This window comes from Nycticebus coucang, chromosome 1 (assembly GCF_027406575.1).
Source record: "Nycticebus coucang isolate mNycCou1 chromosome 1, mNycCou1.pri, whole genome shotgun sequence".
NCBI classification, from domain to species: domain Eukaryota; kingdom Metazoa; phylum Chordata; class Mammalia; order Primates; family Lorisidae; genus Nycticebus; species Nycticebus coucang.
The window spans coordinates 39,734,043-39,751,654 of record NC_069780.1 but is presented as its reverse complement, the minus strand read 5'-3'; the positions used below and the strand labels follow the sequence as shown (position 1 = coordinate 39,751,654).

The following is a 17,612-nucleotide window of genomic DNA, read 5'->3' as shown; positions in this document are numbered from 1 at the left end:
ATTATCCTTCCTTCATTCTCAGTCCCGCTGTCTTACGCACTGACAATAATGCAACATGGTTTCAGTGTGGTGATCAGTGCCATAAAAACACAGTCAAACAGAAACTCACAGAGGCCTCTTCAGGATAAAGATGGCTTCAGTCACAGAGAAAGCCAAAATCCTAAAAGCATAGGAAAGCAAAACCCAGAATTAAACATTTTCTGGATCCTGATTGTTTCTAAAATAGCAGCTATAAATGCCATATTTTCAATCACAGAATGAAAAAGAAGCAAGGTTTTTAATCACTTTCTATGGGAAGATCAAGAAGAAACAGATGGAAGAAAGATTAGACACAAAGGATCTCCTGCTAACAAGTGTTATTAAATAAGAGAATGTATTACTTTAAGACACTGCTTTAAAAAACAAAACAACTTTCTTTAGAAAACCACAAAACTCTATGATGTGGTCTCTCTGATTCACCCAGAACATAGAACATAATAGCATCGAGGAGCTTACATTTCTCTGTCCAGTCCCAGGTATTTTGATTTAAGAAAAATACTTAAATCACACTGTATATTTCTGTCCTTGACAACTATGTTTTCTTTGATAGGTCAAGACAAAGTTTTAAATGTTTGTTTTAAAACTACAGTATCCCATGTCAGTGCAAATGGTCCAACTCCTGGGGCTTTCATTGTAACTGTGGCTGAGTTCTATGATATACCTCACCCCACTTTAGACATCTCTGATCAGAAATTTCCTTCCACTCTTTGCAAAGTGTAAAAGGAAAAGGCACTCTTCAGAAGGCCAGCATTATTAAAAATAGTAATTTCTGGGTGGCGCCTCTGGCTTGGGGTGCTGGCCCCATATGCTGGAGGTGGTAGGTTCAAACCCAGCCCCAGCTAAAAACTGAAATAATAATAATAATAATAATTTCTGATTATAAATATTCCAACATTTACTTATAAAACACAAAGATGAAAATTTAAGTTATCACTACACAATGGCAAAAAAGATAACCATTACAAATATTTTTTCTCTCCAGGATGTATGTGCTTATATGCATGTTCAATCATTCAGATAGGAATTTTGTCTATAAATTTGGGTCATAATAAGCTTTAAAAGATTTTTAAAAATTACATATCCATCAAAAATATGATTTAAAGCCTGCACAGTATTTTGCTATTGTAGCACTTATACTAAAATATATTTACTACAATATTTATTGCAAAAATATTATAATAAATTATTGCATATTAGTTTCCATTGTCAAATGTGGGAAGAAATTTATCCTTTTGATTCATAAGTGCTAAAATGTTAAGTCCTTAAGTTACCTTTGGCCCTTGGGAAAGCACAGTACTTTACAAAGTTAAAGACAAATAACTTTAAGCAGGGAAGAGATGAAAATAGGGAGTAGGAAAAGGAATTTGGGTGTCTCCACCCAGGGTTTGAAGCCTAAAGCAAATAATGCCATGGGCCTCACTGGCCCCCACTAACATTTCGCACACCTGACAACTAACTAAAAATGAACGTCAAATACAAGTTCTAAAGAGAATAAAAAATACATAGCGGAAGCAATACGAAGAGTCTGGAGAATGAAATTACAAAGGGGCCCCGGGTATGTGAGGAAAACATTAATCTCTACACACATTATATAATATGCAGAGACACAGTGTCCGCCCGCTGAATGCATCTGAGGTCCTTTTCTGTTTGGAGTCCCAAGTCTTTTCCTCAGCTTACTGGGTCTTAGCGTCACTTCTTGCTGAATTGCTAAAGCCTCAAAGCAAAACTCTAAGGGCCTAGACCTGATTGTTCCCAAACTTGGCTGCCAGCAGAACCACAGGAGAGGGGTTTGGTATGTTTTTTTCTGCTCTGAGGCTCCCACCACTGACGCTTTTTAAACAGCAGGTTGGGAAGCAGATGGGCACAGCGTGTTTGTAACCGAAGCTGCAGGTGAAAGTTTCCAGACAGTGTCCCCGGGGGAACTGCAAAGCGATGCCTTATTCGCGACAGGCTGGCCTAGGGGCGACCCCTCTGCCCCGAAGCTCCGCCGTAGCCCACTCCGGGCCCCGCCAGGGGGCGCCAGGACCTTGCTGCCGGCCCGCGGACAGCGGGTGCCCTCCCGCGCGCCCAGCCCTCCCCGACCCGCCGCGCGCCCAGAAAAGGCTCAGGTGTAGCGAGAAGGGAGCGTGACCCCGAGCGGCGCAGCGGGCTGTAGGGGGCGCCTCCGGCAAACGCGTCCGCGCTCGGGCTCCCTTGGACGCCGCCCTCACGTAAGATCTTGTTTTGTGTTTTGTTTTAAAAGTCTTCCCCGCCCCCGTACTGCTTGAAGGCGTAAATGAGTGAGGGGTGGGATAGTGGGAGGGGGAAATAGAGAAAAGAGGCGCTGGGGGATTGAATACCTCCTTTAAATTACTGCTGACACCTCGGTTCCAGGCCCCTAAAATCTCAATCAACAATCCATTAGAACTCAACAGGAGTAAAACTAAATCCTCGTTTAAGTGTATTTATCCGATCTCCTTTCTCTCTTTCAAATGCTAAATCCATTTCAGCATATGCCCCCTCTTTCTCCAGCCTTTCTCTCAAGACTGGCAGCCCATACCACTCTTGTAAATATGAAAGATGCTAATCATATGACATATCACGTCTCCGTCGGAGCCGGAATAAAGCCTTCAGATTTGGGATCATTGCCTCCAGACAACAGCTTCATCAGCCGGAAAGTTGGTTTTTTTTCTCCTTTCCTTCAACTCTCAATCCCTTCTTTGTCTGGAGGAAAATGCAGCCGACTCGAGCCACCCAGGCCATATGGTTCACTCTGTATTTTCTTAGTTGAATTCTGAATTGTTTCTGTGACTTGCGAAGTTTTTTTGGAAGTGCGTATAAAGACATAGAAGAGCTACTTGTTCAGGGAGCGCTGCCCGGGCGCGCCGCGGCCGCCCCCTCCCGGCCCGGAGACCCGGCCGGCGCTCCTCCGCCCAGGGTAACGGCGGCAGTTGCATTATCACAATATTGTGACTAACGACCAAGCAGGCCACAGCTGTTTGATTCTCGCTCTGTTCGTGCTCCGCGCCTTGCCCGACGCCTGGCACACAGTAAGCGCTCGAGAAATAATGAAGGGAATAAAAAGAATGAATAAATAAGCTATAAGGGGCTTTATCTCTTTGGATCCTTGAAAATAAACCATATTGTCGCCCTCTCCCGACGCTCTCTATTGCATTACAGTTCTGTTGTCTCCGTAAACTTATTTTCTGACGAGTGTAACTTTCTGGTTTTTGGTTTACTTATTTGAACGTAAGCTCTGTGGGGGTAGAAATCATGTCTTGTCTGTGCATCACGGTGTTTTCCCGGGCTGGTACAGTGATCGACACACATTCATTGCTCAGTAAGCATGTTTTGAATGTAGGACGAAGGAATGATTCAATGAGTAAGTTAAAGTAATAAACTGATCCTATTTCCAAAAGATACAAATTAAGAAATTCTCTTTGCTAAACATTTGAACTTACGTGCCTCAACCTCACCCTTTTGATTTGTACTATTTATCAGTAACAATACATTTATTTCCAGAAGAAAATTGGGGGGGGGGAGTTGTTTTGTTTTTGGATTTTGTACCTTTCGTGGGGAGAGGAAAGGGAAAATCAGTTTTCAAGATCTTTATCCATTTCTCTGAATAAGTTTTGTGTTTTCCAGGTTCCAGGACTGTCCTTGAGGGAGCAGGCTGCCAAATTTCCTTTCTAACTCCTTACACAAATCCCAAAGGGCCCTTTCACCAAATCATTAAATTCTACAGAGGTGGTCAAGCTCGCACTGCTTTTCATGAAACGAAGAAAGAAAAGGGTCCTTGAAGTTTAGAAGATGCCCAAGGAAAACTCCTTGAATGACATCAAAAGAATGAGTTTCCATAGCTGTTGGAGCACGAGGGCAGTGTATCCACACAAAGGGGGATCGGGGCACCGGGACGGGCCCACCGCTCTGTCCCAGGACAATTGGGTCACTGAAATAGGGAATTAATTACCATTGGAGAGTGGGCAGCCCATTCACCACTGGCTGAGTTTTATTAAACGCCAATATAAATAACAAAACAACTCTTGTGGCTGCACTATTCCTACACGCCAAAGGAAGGATTATGCTGGGGATTAACATCTTAAAGTCTATGAGACTTTCTGACTCAAGGCTCGGAGCTGGTAATCGTGTTTGTCTCCTGGTTCAGCGATTAGTGCTCTCTTTCTTGCACTTTCCCCTAGACAGCCCATGTCCCTTTTTGCAGGCACGGAGGGTTGGGGGGCGGCTCCCTAATGGGCCCCCAGCTCTCCACGCACCGGCTGTTCTTTTCCCCTTACCTGAGGAAAACAATCAGAAGGCTGGCTGGAGATTGGCAAAATCTCCTACAGTGATTTCTTTCCTTCGTGGGAAAGAAGACGGACGCTTGGATAGCGGGTTAGATAAAGGGTGAGAAGTCCGCGAGCCTTTCAGCTCCTGGGAGCGGACAGGGCGCGGGTTGGGTGGGCAAAGAAGGAAAGGCGCCTCCCTGTCCCTGCGGAGGAGATCCTGCCGCAGTTGAGCGCACTGTGCGCTGTCAAGCCGAATCCCCGCAGGTTTGGCTTAGGGCCACCACCGCACACTGTGCGGGCTTCAGGCTAGGGTCTCCGGAATGGGCATCGGGGATTGGTGGATGATCTTTCCTGTCTTCTATCTTCCCTCGCACTTGTCGATTCCTCTGATACGGCAAATACATTTAAGGAGGCGAGAGGCTGGGGGAGGAGGAGGGATGCTGACGCAGTGGCGCGGCAGTTCAATGACCTAGCCGGGACCCCTTCAGGACTCGGTTGAAGCCGAATCCTCTCCAGACAGGATCCCAGGAGAAAACAAGGGCGAGCCTGAAAATACCATGTGGGAGCGGGTGGTTGAGGACCAGGACGAAGGCGGGGCATGAATCTACATTGCTATTCCCCTTGGCTTTCTTGGTTCCCGGGAAGCGGGGCAGACAAAAAATCTGAACTCATACTCGTTCCCAGAGCTCACCATCACCACTAACAAATTCTGACATTGCAAAGAATTCTCTACTGAGAAATCTAATTGTCCCTTCGCCAGGCTTGCCTATCTTGGAAACTGCGTTTCCAGCCTGTAGCGAAGAACTAGAGACTGTGGGAGTAAAGATGTTCAGGATTTGCTTTTTCTCGCCATCTTTGGGTCTCTCTGAGAGCTCACGCGGGGCATTAGGATTTAGGGTACAAAGTCCCTCTTGGCAGGCATTTAATCCCGATCTTTTGGCAGAGCATAAGCATGTCCTCTTCTTTCGGCCTGGGTGCTTGACTGAATTGGGGGACAATTTCTCTGGACAGCCAAACCTTTGCTCTGGTACTCTCTAGGAAGGGCGCCCTCCCTGGCGCTGGCAGATCTTCACCTGCAACAGCAAGGGTCTACCAGCGGGACCATTTGTCCTTCTCCACTTGTGAGGTGGAAGGGTGGGTGGATGTAGCCTGTGGCTCCACAGCAACACCTACCGTAAACTTTAGGGCTTTGGGGTCGTCTCAAAAGTTCAAGCTTCTTAGAACCAACAAAGACTTTCTAAAGATCTCCACCCCTTCACCCCTCCCCTCACTTCACTTTTCTCTAGCTACAAGCACTCGGCCTCCTTTTTAAGGCTCTGAGATGAGTTTAAATCATTATGCTCCCATTTCTTGATAACTGCCTGCTTTGAGCTTTTTGTTCTTTTAAAGTAGGATTGCACACTGAAAGAGGGGCTGAAGATGAACAGTTTGACCCTGTAGGACAGTTCACGCAATGGACAGGAGCAGCCTTCGGTCACCATCCTCGCTGAGGCTATTCACGCGCTCCCCTCCCCCTTCACATAACATTTCAGCCTCGTTTCATCTGGACAATCTTTGAGACCACACAAGTGCCTCTTGAATTTATTTAAGTTAAAAGAGTGCTAGAAGAGTCCAGCTAAGGATATTTGGCATTAGTTAACTTCTGCGCAAAGCCGAATACAAATTTAAATCGTTTTTCTTCAGCAAAACTGAGCATGCCAAGCAAATAGAATTCTATCTAGGCAATTCGGCGTGAATGTTTGGTCTGGGGATTGCACCAGCGTTGTTAGCTCATCCTTGGGGTTGTTTCTTTTCTTTTTTTAAAGGATATTTTTTATAGTGAGAAAAATGTTCTAATATCAAGAGTGAGGCAGCTCTGGAAAGCTACAGCACAAACACACAACCAAAAATTCTTAGAGTTCCAAGATCTATACAGGGTGATTTCCTTACTCCTTTACTTTGCACAGAAATCTAACATGTACAATTGCATATACCCAAAGAAGCTCTTTTTTTAAATAAAAAATACAATTCTATAAAACCCCCATCATTATATTTAAATGGTTTAGAGATTGATTTAGATCGACCCTGAGTACATCTTCCTGACAGTGCTGGAATACTCTTTCCTTTTTTTTGAGACATAGTCTCACCTCTCGGTGGAGTGCTTGGTGTCACAGCTCACAGCAACTTCCAACTCCTGGGCTTAGGCGATTCTCTTGCCTCATCCTCCCGAGTAGCTGGGACTACAGGCGCCCGCCACAACACCTGGCTATTTTTATGTTGTTGTTGCAGTTTGGCCTGGGGCTGGGTTCGAACCCGCCACCCTCGTATATGGGGCTAGTGCCCTACACACTGAGCCACAGGCACTGTCCACTCTTTCCTGTTGAAGGAAACTTGCAGAATATGTTGACTTTTCACTAACAGACAGTATAAAAGGTTTGGGTTTTATGTTGGAAAGAATATGCCCTTTCAGTGAATCATAAAAACGTAAAATCCGAGGTGGATATAAAAACTGGGGAGTCAGATGTCCAAATACTGCTTACAATTCACTAAGAAATCCATTGTGTTTCACTAGCTCTAAGCATTAGACCCTGCTTGATCTCATTGTTATTTGGGGTTATACAAGGCTCATCAGTTTTTTTTTTTTAGCCTCTACTTAACTGTATTGCAATTCTGTTCTTTGTCCTAAATGCTTTATCGTTAAATCAACATAGCACTTCCTAGCCAAACCACAACTTTAAAGCAACCTGTCCAAAGAAGTATATTTCTACAGATGCTAAAATAAACCTTCTTTTGCTTTCCTTTACATTAATCTATTGGCTTGTCTTTCTTTGCAGGCAACTACTGTGGAGAGATACAGGTGTGTAAGACTGACAAACCATGGTTCCTCCCATGATGCCAGTATTTATTTTTAACAGTCTTTTATCATTTCCTCGGAACCTAGTTTTCTCAGTCTTTCTTTCATTCAAATTTACAAACAAAAAACCTGCTCCACTCTCAAATGTTTCTCTGACACCTACCTGGCTGGGCTGATCAAGGCCACACCATTGGTGAGTCTTCTTTTAGGGGAACTGTGAGCCCGGTATTGGTTTCCGAGATCGTTGCCTATGAAGTAATGCTCGTGCATGTATTCCATGAACCTATCTTTTGCTTGTATCAAGCCATTTGTGAAGCTCTGATTCTGCAGATTTATGACACAGAGAGACCCAAAGGAATATGAGAGAGGCAGCTGTTGTGTGCTGGAGAGACTGTTTCTTCTTTCTTTTTCATTTTTCCACTTCTAACGAATTAAATCACCTTGTTTCGACCTTAGAAGAAACTGGAAAAGATACTTCTAAAATTGGGGGATTTGCTTTAAAATGGGAGGAAAGGGAAACACAGGTAGAAAACAGTAAAGTGAAAATCATGATAGTTTTCAAATAATTATAATACAAAGGGAAGTCTTAAGGCTGGAGAGCTCCAGGGCAAGAATCTATTTCACAGGATTCTAAGTTTCATTTTCTTTTTGCCCTCAATTTTGTTTGTTACCTCTCTCCAGAAAACGTTACACAAATTAAAACCGTGCCAAAACACTAACAGCCATTTTCATTACTCCCTTCTCTGACATACAACTTGATTCTAATTTCCACAAACTGAGGAAGACACAAATCAGAAGTTAGTGTTCTTCCATTCCAAGGAAGAGTGCCTAAATAAATAAATATAGTATTTTCACTCTCTCCTGCTACTCTCTGAGTCCTAACACTCCAGCTGCGCCTTAATTTGCAAAAAGGATCTCAAGAGAAGCCTCTCTGGATTACTGGAGTCCCAGGTCGACAACAGGGTGGGCGTGATCGTGGGGGATAGGGGCGGAGGAGGGGAGCTGACGAGCAATTCAGAACAAGTTTCCTCCGAAGTCCAGTCGTCCTTCAGCTCCTTTTTTCTCATTGAAAAGCGGGAGAATCGGGAAGATGGGCCTCATGTCCCTACAACGCCCCCCAGCGCGGAGCAGAGGTCACGGAAATGTCAGCTCAGCCCATTTGCTCGCAGGAGCAGCAGCTCCACAGCTCCTCCCGCTCGGTCTACCGCCATCCACGCAGGAATCACCTAGCAGTCCTGTCCCACCAGGCTGCAAACTGAAGTTAACACCCCAGAACCTTCTTCAGGGCCCCGACCCTCAAGCTGCCGCTGGTGAAAAAGAAGAGGTTTTTCTTACAACTGTTATCATGTGATCTATTCTCACATCTTCTAAAAGCCAATTGCTCTTCCACCCAGTCTCCCCTTCCAGGAGACTTCATGAGCTCCCCTTGTCCTCCCCCTTCACCCTCCCCACCAGATTCTAGGGACCCCCAAACACTCTCACCACCCACGCCCCTTTCCTTCCCTAACCAAATGAAAGTGTTTTTAAATTGTTTACTTCTTGAAACCGTCCCGAAGAGGTTTTGCCAGAACACTCCAGGCAGCACAAGGGCTAACTGCTTTCCTCGGGATTCTGAGCCCATTAAATAATTCCTAGCTCCCATCGCCGAGGAGCTAGGAGGCCCGGCAGCTCCGAGTGCGGTGCGTGGTCGCGCGCCGGGGAAGGGGGGAGACCGGACCGCCGCTAGGACGGGGGTGGGGGCGGTAGCCTGAGTCCCCCCAGCGGCCCCCAGCACCCGGGCCCCTAATGAGTCGCTGAAAGGGAGCGGGCTCCAGTGCGCGTGGCTCGCAGGCCTCCCGGAGTCCGGGGCGCCCTGATTGGCCAGCTGCGCCTCGCGACCTCCATTCATTAATAAATTAGCGGCACGCTCCAGCCGAGCGCGAGCCACCAATCACAATGGACAGCGGCGGCGACAACAGCCCCAGCTTGAGCTGATGCGGCTGCCGTGGCCTCGCCAGCTCCAGCCTCAGCCTGAAGCTCCAACATGAGCTCTAAAACCATTTTATGCTGATTAGATAAAGAGGGAAAAAAGAGGCGGGGGTGGGAGGAGGAGGAGGATGGATGGCAGGGCCAAGGGAGGGCGGGAAGGGGGTGAAGAAAAAGAAAGAAATGAATGATGATAATGCAATGAAAAGAATAAGCCAGGGGAGGGAGAAGGGGGGCCGGTACAGGGGGAAGGAGGAGGCGGTGGCGGCAGGGGTGGTGAGGTGGGGGCCCGGGGGCAGATCTGATTGTTTTCTCGGTGGTATATAAGGGGTTTTAAGGAGAGTCGTGTGCCAGACACGCAGCCACTGAACCACAAGCAGCTTCGCTTTAACTGGAGTGCCTGGGAGTCGCGTGCCAGGAGCTGCACCAGGGACTGACTGACAGACAGACACGCACCACCACCACAACACACGAGACCCAGGCGGGCTGCGGCCGCCATCGCCGCCGCCGGGGCTTGGCAAACTCGCCGGTCGGAGAGGTCCCCAGTGGAGCTGCGCCACTGTAGCGCTGGGCTCGGGCGAAGGACGTAGTGCTACTCTCCCGGCTGCACAGAGACTCCGGTCAAACCTCAAAGTAATTGCACGTTTAGAGCCAACTAAGTAAGTATCCGCGCCATGGCTTCCAACTTTGCAGGGCTGTTTTCCGTGCTCAGTCCAAACACTCCCGCACGCCCTCGGCTCTGCGCAGAATCTTCATCCTGGAGGTTACAGTCCCTTCCCAGGGCAGGAAGCCAGCCGTCAAGGAGCCGCAAAGTGCAGGACCCGCGTAACTGGAGGCTGGGTTACAATGAGGGGCGCTCCTGACCTTGGCTGGGTTTTCTCCCCAACTACGTTTCTCCTCCGCGCTATTTCCAGTACTCTTCTCAGGGGCGCGTAGGAGCATGCCTAGGTGACACGTAGAACGTGCCTCTGTTTCTTAATCACACCTTATTTGCCTCTTTCTCGTTCCCTGCTCTGTTTTGTAGGATGTTCGTCAAATCTGAGACCTTGGAGTTGAAGGAGGAAGAGGACATGTTGGTGTTGCTTGGCTCGGCCTCTCCAGCCTCAGCAGCCCTAACCCCGTTGTCCTCCAGCGCGGATGAGGAAGAAGAGGAGGAGCTGGGCGCGTCGGGCGGGGAGCGCCTGCCGCCCGCGGCTGAGGCTGGGCCAGGAGCGCGGGGCGGCTCTGCAGCTGGGGCCGAGGGCTGCCGGCCAGCGCGGCTGCTGGGCTTGGTGCACGAGTGCAAGCGGCGCCCCTCCCGGGCGCGGGCGGTCTCCCGGGGCGCCAAGACTGCCGAGACCGTGCAGCGCATCAAGAAGACCCGTAGACTGAAGGCCAACAATCGCGAGCGAAACCGCATGCATAACCTCAATGCGGCGCTGGACGCGTTGCGCGAGGTGCTCCCGACGTTCCCCGAGGACGCCAAGCTTACCAAGATCGAGACCCTCCGCTTCGCCCACAACTACATCTGGGCGCTCACCGAGACCTTGCGCCTGGCGGATCACTGCGGAGGCGGCGGCGGGGGCCTGCCGGGGGCGCTCTTCTCCGAGGCGGTGTTGCTGAGCCCCGGAGGTACTAGCGCCGCCCTGAGCAGCAGCGGAGACAGCCCATCACCCGCCTCCACGTGGAGCTGCACCAACAGTCCTGCACCGTCCTCTTCCGCGTCCTCCAACTCCACCTCCCCCTACAGCTGCACTTTATCGCCGGCCAGCCCGGCGGGGTCAGACATGGACTACTGGCAGCCCCCACCTTCCGACAAGCACCGTTATGCGCCTCACCTCCCTATAGCCAGGGATTGTATCTAGAGCTGTCATCTCTGCTGCCCACGCCAGGCCTTAGTGGGTCCCCTTTTGTCCTCAACTGTGCCCTCCTCCCTTCCACTGTCCCCACTTTCCACGCTCTGAAAATCACCTCCCTTCACAGGGCAGATGTAGCCGATCTGATTCTCCGGCTTGTTGCCCTCCTTGACAATGGGTTTTCTTCTTTCAGACGGGCTCTGATTTATTGAAAGTGTGATGGAGCTTACGGTCAAAGAGAATGGTGGCGTTTGGGAGGCTTCTTGAGACTAAAAAGATGTTGGGAAGAGACCATGGTGGCATATCTAAAGAGCGGACTGACGCTCCTCCCCTTTCTCTGCAGCAGGACTTAGTGCAGTTCATGTGAATCTCCCAGGGGGGATGCAACTGGTTCCTGTGATCTCTTCACCTTAGCTTCTGCATAGAGATGTTAATGTCGAGTAGAAAGAAATGTATCTTAGCATCTGAATGATTTTACCGGTAATAATATTATCCACAGATTTGCAATGGCTGGCATCTGCTTTATTCCCATTGCTGTCAGCAGGCTGTGGGAATTTCACCTGTCAAACCAAACTTTCCCTCTCTGATGTGCACTTTGTTCTGTTTCCCAGATCTGTCACAATACCTATTGTCCCTTCCTTCTCTTTCCTTTTTCTTCCCTATTTTGCCATCTGTCTCTTATGATTTATAAGGGGGGGAAAACTTGTTTTGTTAGAGGGGCAGGTTAGAAGTCATTGTATAATTTGTAGGCTTTGTAATGATTGAATACAAGCGTGGAAATTTAGGCTGAACTCTCTATCAAAAGGAAAAATGTGGAGGAAAAGGGAAAAATCAAGAGGGAGGATTGCTTCATGCATTATTTATCTCGACCTTTTAGGGGAGAAGGAACTCCCCCATTCTTTCAAGAGATTAAAAATAAATCAACAGTCTGAAAACCTAAGCAGACACGGAGCATTATTGGGATCAGCCACACACGTGTTCCCTTCTATTTATTACAAAGAAATTTTTCATGGGAAAAGTATGTATTTTTTGTATATTCTACAGAGTTTATTCTAGTATGTATTTACACCTTAAAGAGCAAGAAAATTGTTCTTGTGATTAAACTATAAATAAAATATCTAATTTTCATAAGTTTTGTGTATTGTATTCTAACTTTTTCTTGATTATGTGCTTTGTGTTTGACTTGCAAATGAGTTGTGTCTTTCTGAAATTCCTCCATGCCAAATTGAATATAGTATTTGTATTTTTTGGCCAGTGTTTGTGTGTAGTATTTCACTAAGAAATTACAAGACATTAACACTGAAATAAAAATGTAATTCAAAGTACAGACACAAAGTTTATTTTTAAGAAATAAATTTCCGAGCAAATAAGATGAGCAAAAAAAGGAAAAGAATCAAAGTGATAATTAAGTCATGAAAATCCCCAAAGTTCAGAAAACATTGATTTTTAAAAATAATGAAGTTGATATTTCTTGATGGAGTGTGTAGAAGTTTGGTTCCTACACTGCTTCAGTGAAGTGATTGGACAGTAATCTCCAAGGACTCTTTTTCCAGCTCTAACATCTATGATGTAACAGTACTTATAAATTCATTACTGGAAGCTGATGTTGTCTTAACAAGCTAGTTGATTTTAAAAGCAAACTCCTTAGAAAAAGGAGATATTTAGAGTGAACTGGAATAAAAAAAAGTCAGAAAGAAGTAGTTCTGTTTTATAATCTTTGTTAAAGTAATTACATGGTCAAAACTTCTTCAAAGAGAAAGGGAAAATGGCTCAGTACAATCCCCAAAGCAGAAATGACCTTTGATTGGTGTTGAGTAAAAAATGATCAAGTGAAGGTTAACCACATCCTAGATTTATTCCCCTTGGAAGAGTGTATCTACAGCAATACAAGCTAAAGAAATTCATATAAGAAAATGTTGGGGTTCAGCACCTGTGACACAGTGGCTAGGGTGCTCACATACACTGGAGCTGGGGGTTCAAATCCAGTACCAGCCTACCAGAAAACAATGACAACTGCAACCAAAAAATAGCCAGGCATTGTGGTGGGGGCTGGTAGTCCCAGCTACTGGGGAGGCTGAGGCAAGAGAATTGCTTAAGCCCAAGAGTTTGAGGTTACTGTGAGTTGTGACTCCATGGCACTCTACCGAGTGCAGGGCGACAGCTTGAGACTTTGAGGGAGGGAAGAGGAGGGGAGAAGATGGGTGGAGGGAGGGTAATTGGAGGGACCACACCTAGGGTGCATCTTATAAGGGTACATGTGAAATTTACTAGGTGTAGAATATAAACGTCTTGACACTAAGAAAATGCCTTGAAGGCTATGTTAACCAGTTTGATGAAAATATTTCAAATTGTATATAAACCAGCACATTGTATTCCATGATTGCATTAATGTACACAGCTATGATTTAATAAAAATAAAAAAAGAAAGAAAATGTTGGTTGTTCACAGCACCCTCCTCATCATGAATGTCATATCTGCCTCTGGTTTGGGCTAAATCCTCTACTCAACTGCATGAAGTAATAGTAATTTTTCTGAAGATATCCATCTGAGACTTCTCTATGCATATAGAAAATACAAAGTGTTTAATATTTTAATAACTCCATCTTTATCCAAGGAAGAGCCAACTCAGGGTTTATTTCATTTGCATAACTGGACACAAGAGAGATCTGTTGAAAATTCCCTTCTAATTTAAAGATTTAGCTACTCTCTGATTATCTGATATAGGAGAAAGACAGTAGTTCTCTCTCTCTCTCTCTTTTTTCTTTTTTGTTGAGACAGAGTCTCACTATGTTGTCTTGGTAGAGTGCCGGTGTCACAGCTCACAGCAACCTCCAACTCTTGGGCTTAAGTGATTTTCTTGCCTCAGCCTCCCAATTAGCTGGGACTACCGGCACCTGCCACAACGTCCAGCTATTTTTTGTTGCAGTTGTCATTGTTGTTTTTAGCTGCCCCTGGTGGGCTCGAACCTGCCAGCCTCAGTATATCGACAACCCAGTATTTCTCTTATGGTTACATGCATGTAAATGCCAAAGCAAACAAAGACATTAGAGTTTTGATGCTGCACAATGATTTTTCTGGTATTGATGGTATTTATGATGACATATGGTGCTATCTTTGGAAACATGCCAAAGAAACAGGCTGTGCAGTAGAACTTCAAGTGCAGCTACTCTTGTAAGACTGCAGAAACCCCTTCAATTGTGAAGGCCATCTCATGAACAGATCACCCTAATGGTTTAGTTGGAAAAGTAGTGATGGATAGTTGATCTACTAATCATAGCTTTGAGTATTATTAGCTAATACAGACTTGACGTTTGACCTAGCAGAATCTGGCAACTACCTGTACACAGTTTCTCCAGGTCAACAATCTTGCTCACAAAGCTGGAGCTTGCAGGTCCCTATACGCATCAAGAACATTATGCATGCCAGATGTTCGATCTACTCACTGGGATTCACACTCCAGCTTTCCCTTCCCCATCTAGAGTACACCTTATTTTACACTAAATTGGCACAATTATTTTTTATGGCTTCTCATCATCTTTAGCAGTTAAGAATGATGTTCTTACTGCCTCGGTGCTGGGAGTTCTTCCTAACACACTGCAACCTCCACAGCCTGGGCCCTAAGGCCCGTCCTCCTCGTCCCTTCCTAATAGGAACGAGCACAATTACAGGGTCGAGGCCGTTGCTTCTGCAATAAGGAACAAGGTCCCTTTTTCATTTTTTCCATTCTCCTCCCCACATCGTGCGTGACCGCGCTGTGATGAGCAGGGCCTGTCCGCAACTAAGCCGGTTTGCAGGCCTCAGAGCCACGCCATTCTATTTCTAACGGCTTTCTAAGAAGAGATACTTCGAACAGCATGGAGATTTTCTTCTTTAGAGAGTCGCACACAGCCGGTGCTGCTAGCTGGATCTTGCTGGCGCCCGGAGAGGCACAGGGGTTAGTCCTGTCCTCATTGGGGCGTCGCTTTAGCTCCGACAGAGGGGCTCGGGGTTGGTTGTGTTTGTTCTCAAGTGCCCGGGCCTTGTTATGGTTCACTTTTTCCTTTACCAGATTTTTAATACATCCGTCTGAGGGCTAAGAAAGAGGGGGAAAATTGGAGAGGCTGACCGCCAAACGCTGTGCCTACCGTAGGAGCCAGACCCAGGTCCAGCCGGAGGCGGGTGAAGGGGCCTAGATGTCCTGGGCTGCTGCACCTGGGCTAGGACCGAGTGGATGTCCCCCGGGGCTGAGTCCCCAGTTCCAGGGCTGAGGCCAGGGCATCGCAAGTCCCCGGGCGGCCTTGGCCCGAGGAATCCAGGGTTCAGTTGGCGCTTCCCAGAGTCTAGTAGTCCCGGGGTCCACACAGGGTGTTAGGTCCAAGGCCGCCTTCAGCCATGCCCACCCGCGGGTCCAGGTCCCTTGGGCTTCGAGCTGTTACAGGGCCGGGCCCGCGGGCGAGGCTCAGAGCTGCGGCGCCCCCACTCTCCGGGAACAACCCTGCACTGCGCAGCCCTGGGCGGGTTGTGACTTCTGGGCTCCGACACCTGGAACCCGCCGAAAGCGCCTCCTCTTCAAGCGGGGCCCGTTCTCCCTCCACCACCCTCGGGCTCCCAGGAAAGCTTTGAATGTATTAATTAAATAAAGCGCCAAAGCAGGGCGCTCCCGGGAGCGTGAAAGTCCTGGCCTCGGAATCCGCAAAAGAAATGTGTGAAAAGAGAATTAGTGAAATTAGGTTAGACCAATAAAACGTGAGGGCCCCGACCCTCTCCCTCTCCCGCCCCCGGCCCTCGCTCCCCGGCCTGGGGCTAGAAGGGCTATCTGGCCTGCCTATTGTTTCCCCGCCTTGGCAGGGGGTTCATTGTGTGATAAATAATTCCCCTCCATTTTCTTTTTATTCTTGAAAAAAATGGGTATTTGCATAATCAGTGCTTTGATGTGGCCTGAAATCGGAGGGTTGGTCTCCTCAAGTCCGCTACTGGTAGCGAAGCAACAAAGCTAGCTCCGATCCTTCGCTGCGCTGACAGTGTGGGGGGCAGATTGTCAGGAACAGCGGCGTTAAGCTGCTGCCTCCTTTTAAAGGATCCATTTTAATGATTGAACTTAAGGGATGTCCAAAAAAGGAGGGATGGAGGGCGAGCAGTCTCACCCCTTTTTACCTCTTCCTGTCCTCGGGGTTCATTGTTCTCTGCAGTTTTTTTGCCAAAGCGCTGGGGGTGGGGGTGGTGCGCCTCTCTGCTCGCCGCCCCACGTGGCTCCTGCTGGGCATTGGCAGGGGTTCCCGGGGCAGAGGAGGGGAGAGGTCTGCAGGAGCAGCCCCCCTCACCTCCCACCCGTTTTCCTTTCCCTAGTGTGGTTATCCAGCTGGAATGGGGTTCGTCTTATGGAGGATGCCGGAGTGAGTCTCTTTAGTCCTGAAGTGGAATGGCGGGGGGGAGGGGGGGTTCCATGGGAACGCAGCTTGGGGGCAGTTTCAGATGCTCCCGGACAGGAGAAGCAAGCAAAGAAATTCAGTCATCCGGAAAGCAGAACGCGAAAGCCAGAGCTATTCTTTCCCTGCGAGGTGGCGAGAGTCTGGAGGATGGAGTGGGAAAGGATCCTGATGGTGCGTGCGCGGCCACAAATGACTTTTTCCCCCTCTCAGTGCCATTATGGTGGGGGTGGGGGTGCTTCCCTCTGCTTTCATTCTCATTCTCCGGCTTCTCCGGCTGCTCAGAGCGCGAAGAGGGAAATCCCAACTTGGATTACTGACTGGGAACACCGTGCGAAAGGCCGGGCCTCCCGGAGCACCCGGACGACACCCGCTTTACGCTCCAGCCTGGGTAGGTGTCAGCTGCGTGAGCAACGCTCGGCCTCCCGGGATCCAAATGCGAGGTGGAAGTGGGATAGGAGGAGGATACTGGGTACCCCTGCACGCCCAGGCTGCCACTCCACCCCCCACGCCCGCGTCTCACTGAACTGACCCGTCCTTCAGATGTCCCATCAGCTTTTGGATCATAGAGTCTCGACGGTGGTTAGCTCATCAGCAATTCTTTTTTTACTTGTTCATCTTTCCCTTTCCCTTTTCAAGGCTGTGACTATATGAGCATTCGTTTTTCTTCATATCAACTTTCTTCCATAGCAAAAGTCATATCTCAAGAAATAAGAGGCCCTGGGATCCATGGTTCTTCCCAATGGAAGCATACTTTTAAGGTTTGCCTTTGGGGGTACCCCTGTAGGGTCTTGTCACGTGGCAGACATTACTAACTGCACGTTGATTCAGGGATTTAAGAAATCAAGAGGCAAAAAGTTATTCTTTCCAAAAGACACATCTCCAAGAGGAGCCTGTTTGTACTGTAGCTGTCTTTTAAAAGATTCAGTAAGAACTAACAACTGCGTTTCTTCTCTGATAGATCTTGTTGAATTACACAGCAGGCTGTGTCACCAAAGTTTTCCTTCATTTCCCTTTCAGAAAGGGATGATTTCATCCTCACCTTCTCTTTATTTCCAGCTGCACTCAAATTTCAACTTCACTTTCATTCCCTTTTGCTCCATACCTCAAGGCATACCTGGAGATGTTAAACAATACAGCAAAACCCCCAAACCCTTTACCTATCTTATTTGATGTAGAAACAATTACATAAAAGTGCTGTAGTCCATGCAAAATGAAAACAGGAAGCTTTAAAATGTAGAGAGAACTGGGGGCTGGTTTCCATGGCAGC

General features: G+C 47.6%; 1 protein-coding gene across 1 annotated transcript; it reads left to right on the top strand.

The window, feature by feature from the left end:
* The first annotated feature begins 9,451 nt into the window (after positions 1-9,451).
* NEUROG2 (neurogenin 2) lies at positions 9,452-12,068 on the top strand. The gene is made up of 2 exons (XM_053595670.1): positions 9,452-9,761; positions 10,127-12,068. Exon 2 carries the CDS (start codon positions 10,128-10,130, stop codon positions 10,944-10,946), a length of 819 nt encoding a protein of 272 aa, XP_053451645.1. The 5' UTR covers positions 9,452-9,761; position 10,127; the 3' UTR covers positions 10,947-12,068.
* The last annotated feature ends 5,544 nt before the right edge of the window (positions 12,069-17,612 follow it).

Excerpts from the sequence above, each read along its gene's own strand:
- NEUROG2 (XM_053595670.1), top strand. The coding sequence starts at position 10,128 with ATGTTCGTCAAATCTGAGACCTTGGAGTTGAAGGAGGAAGAGGACATG.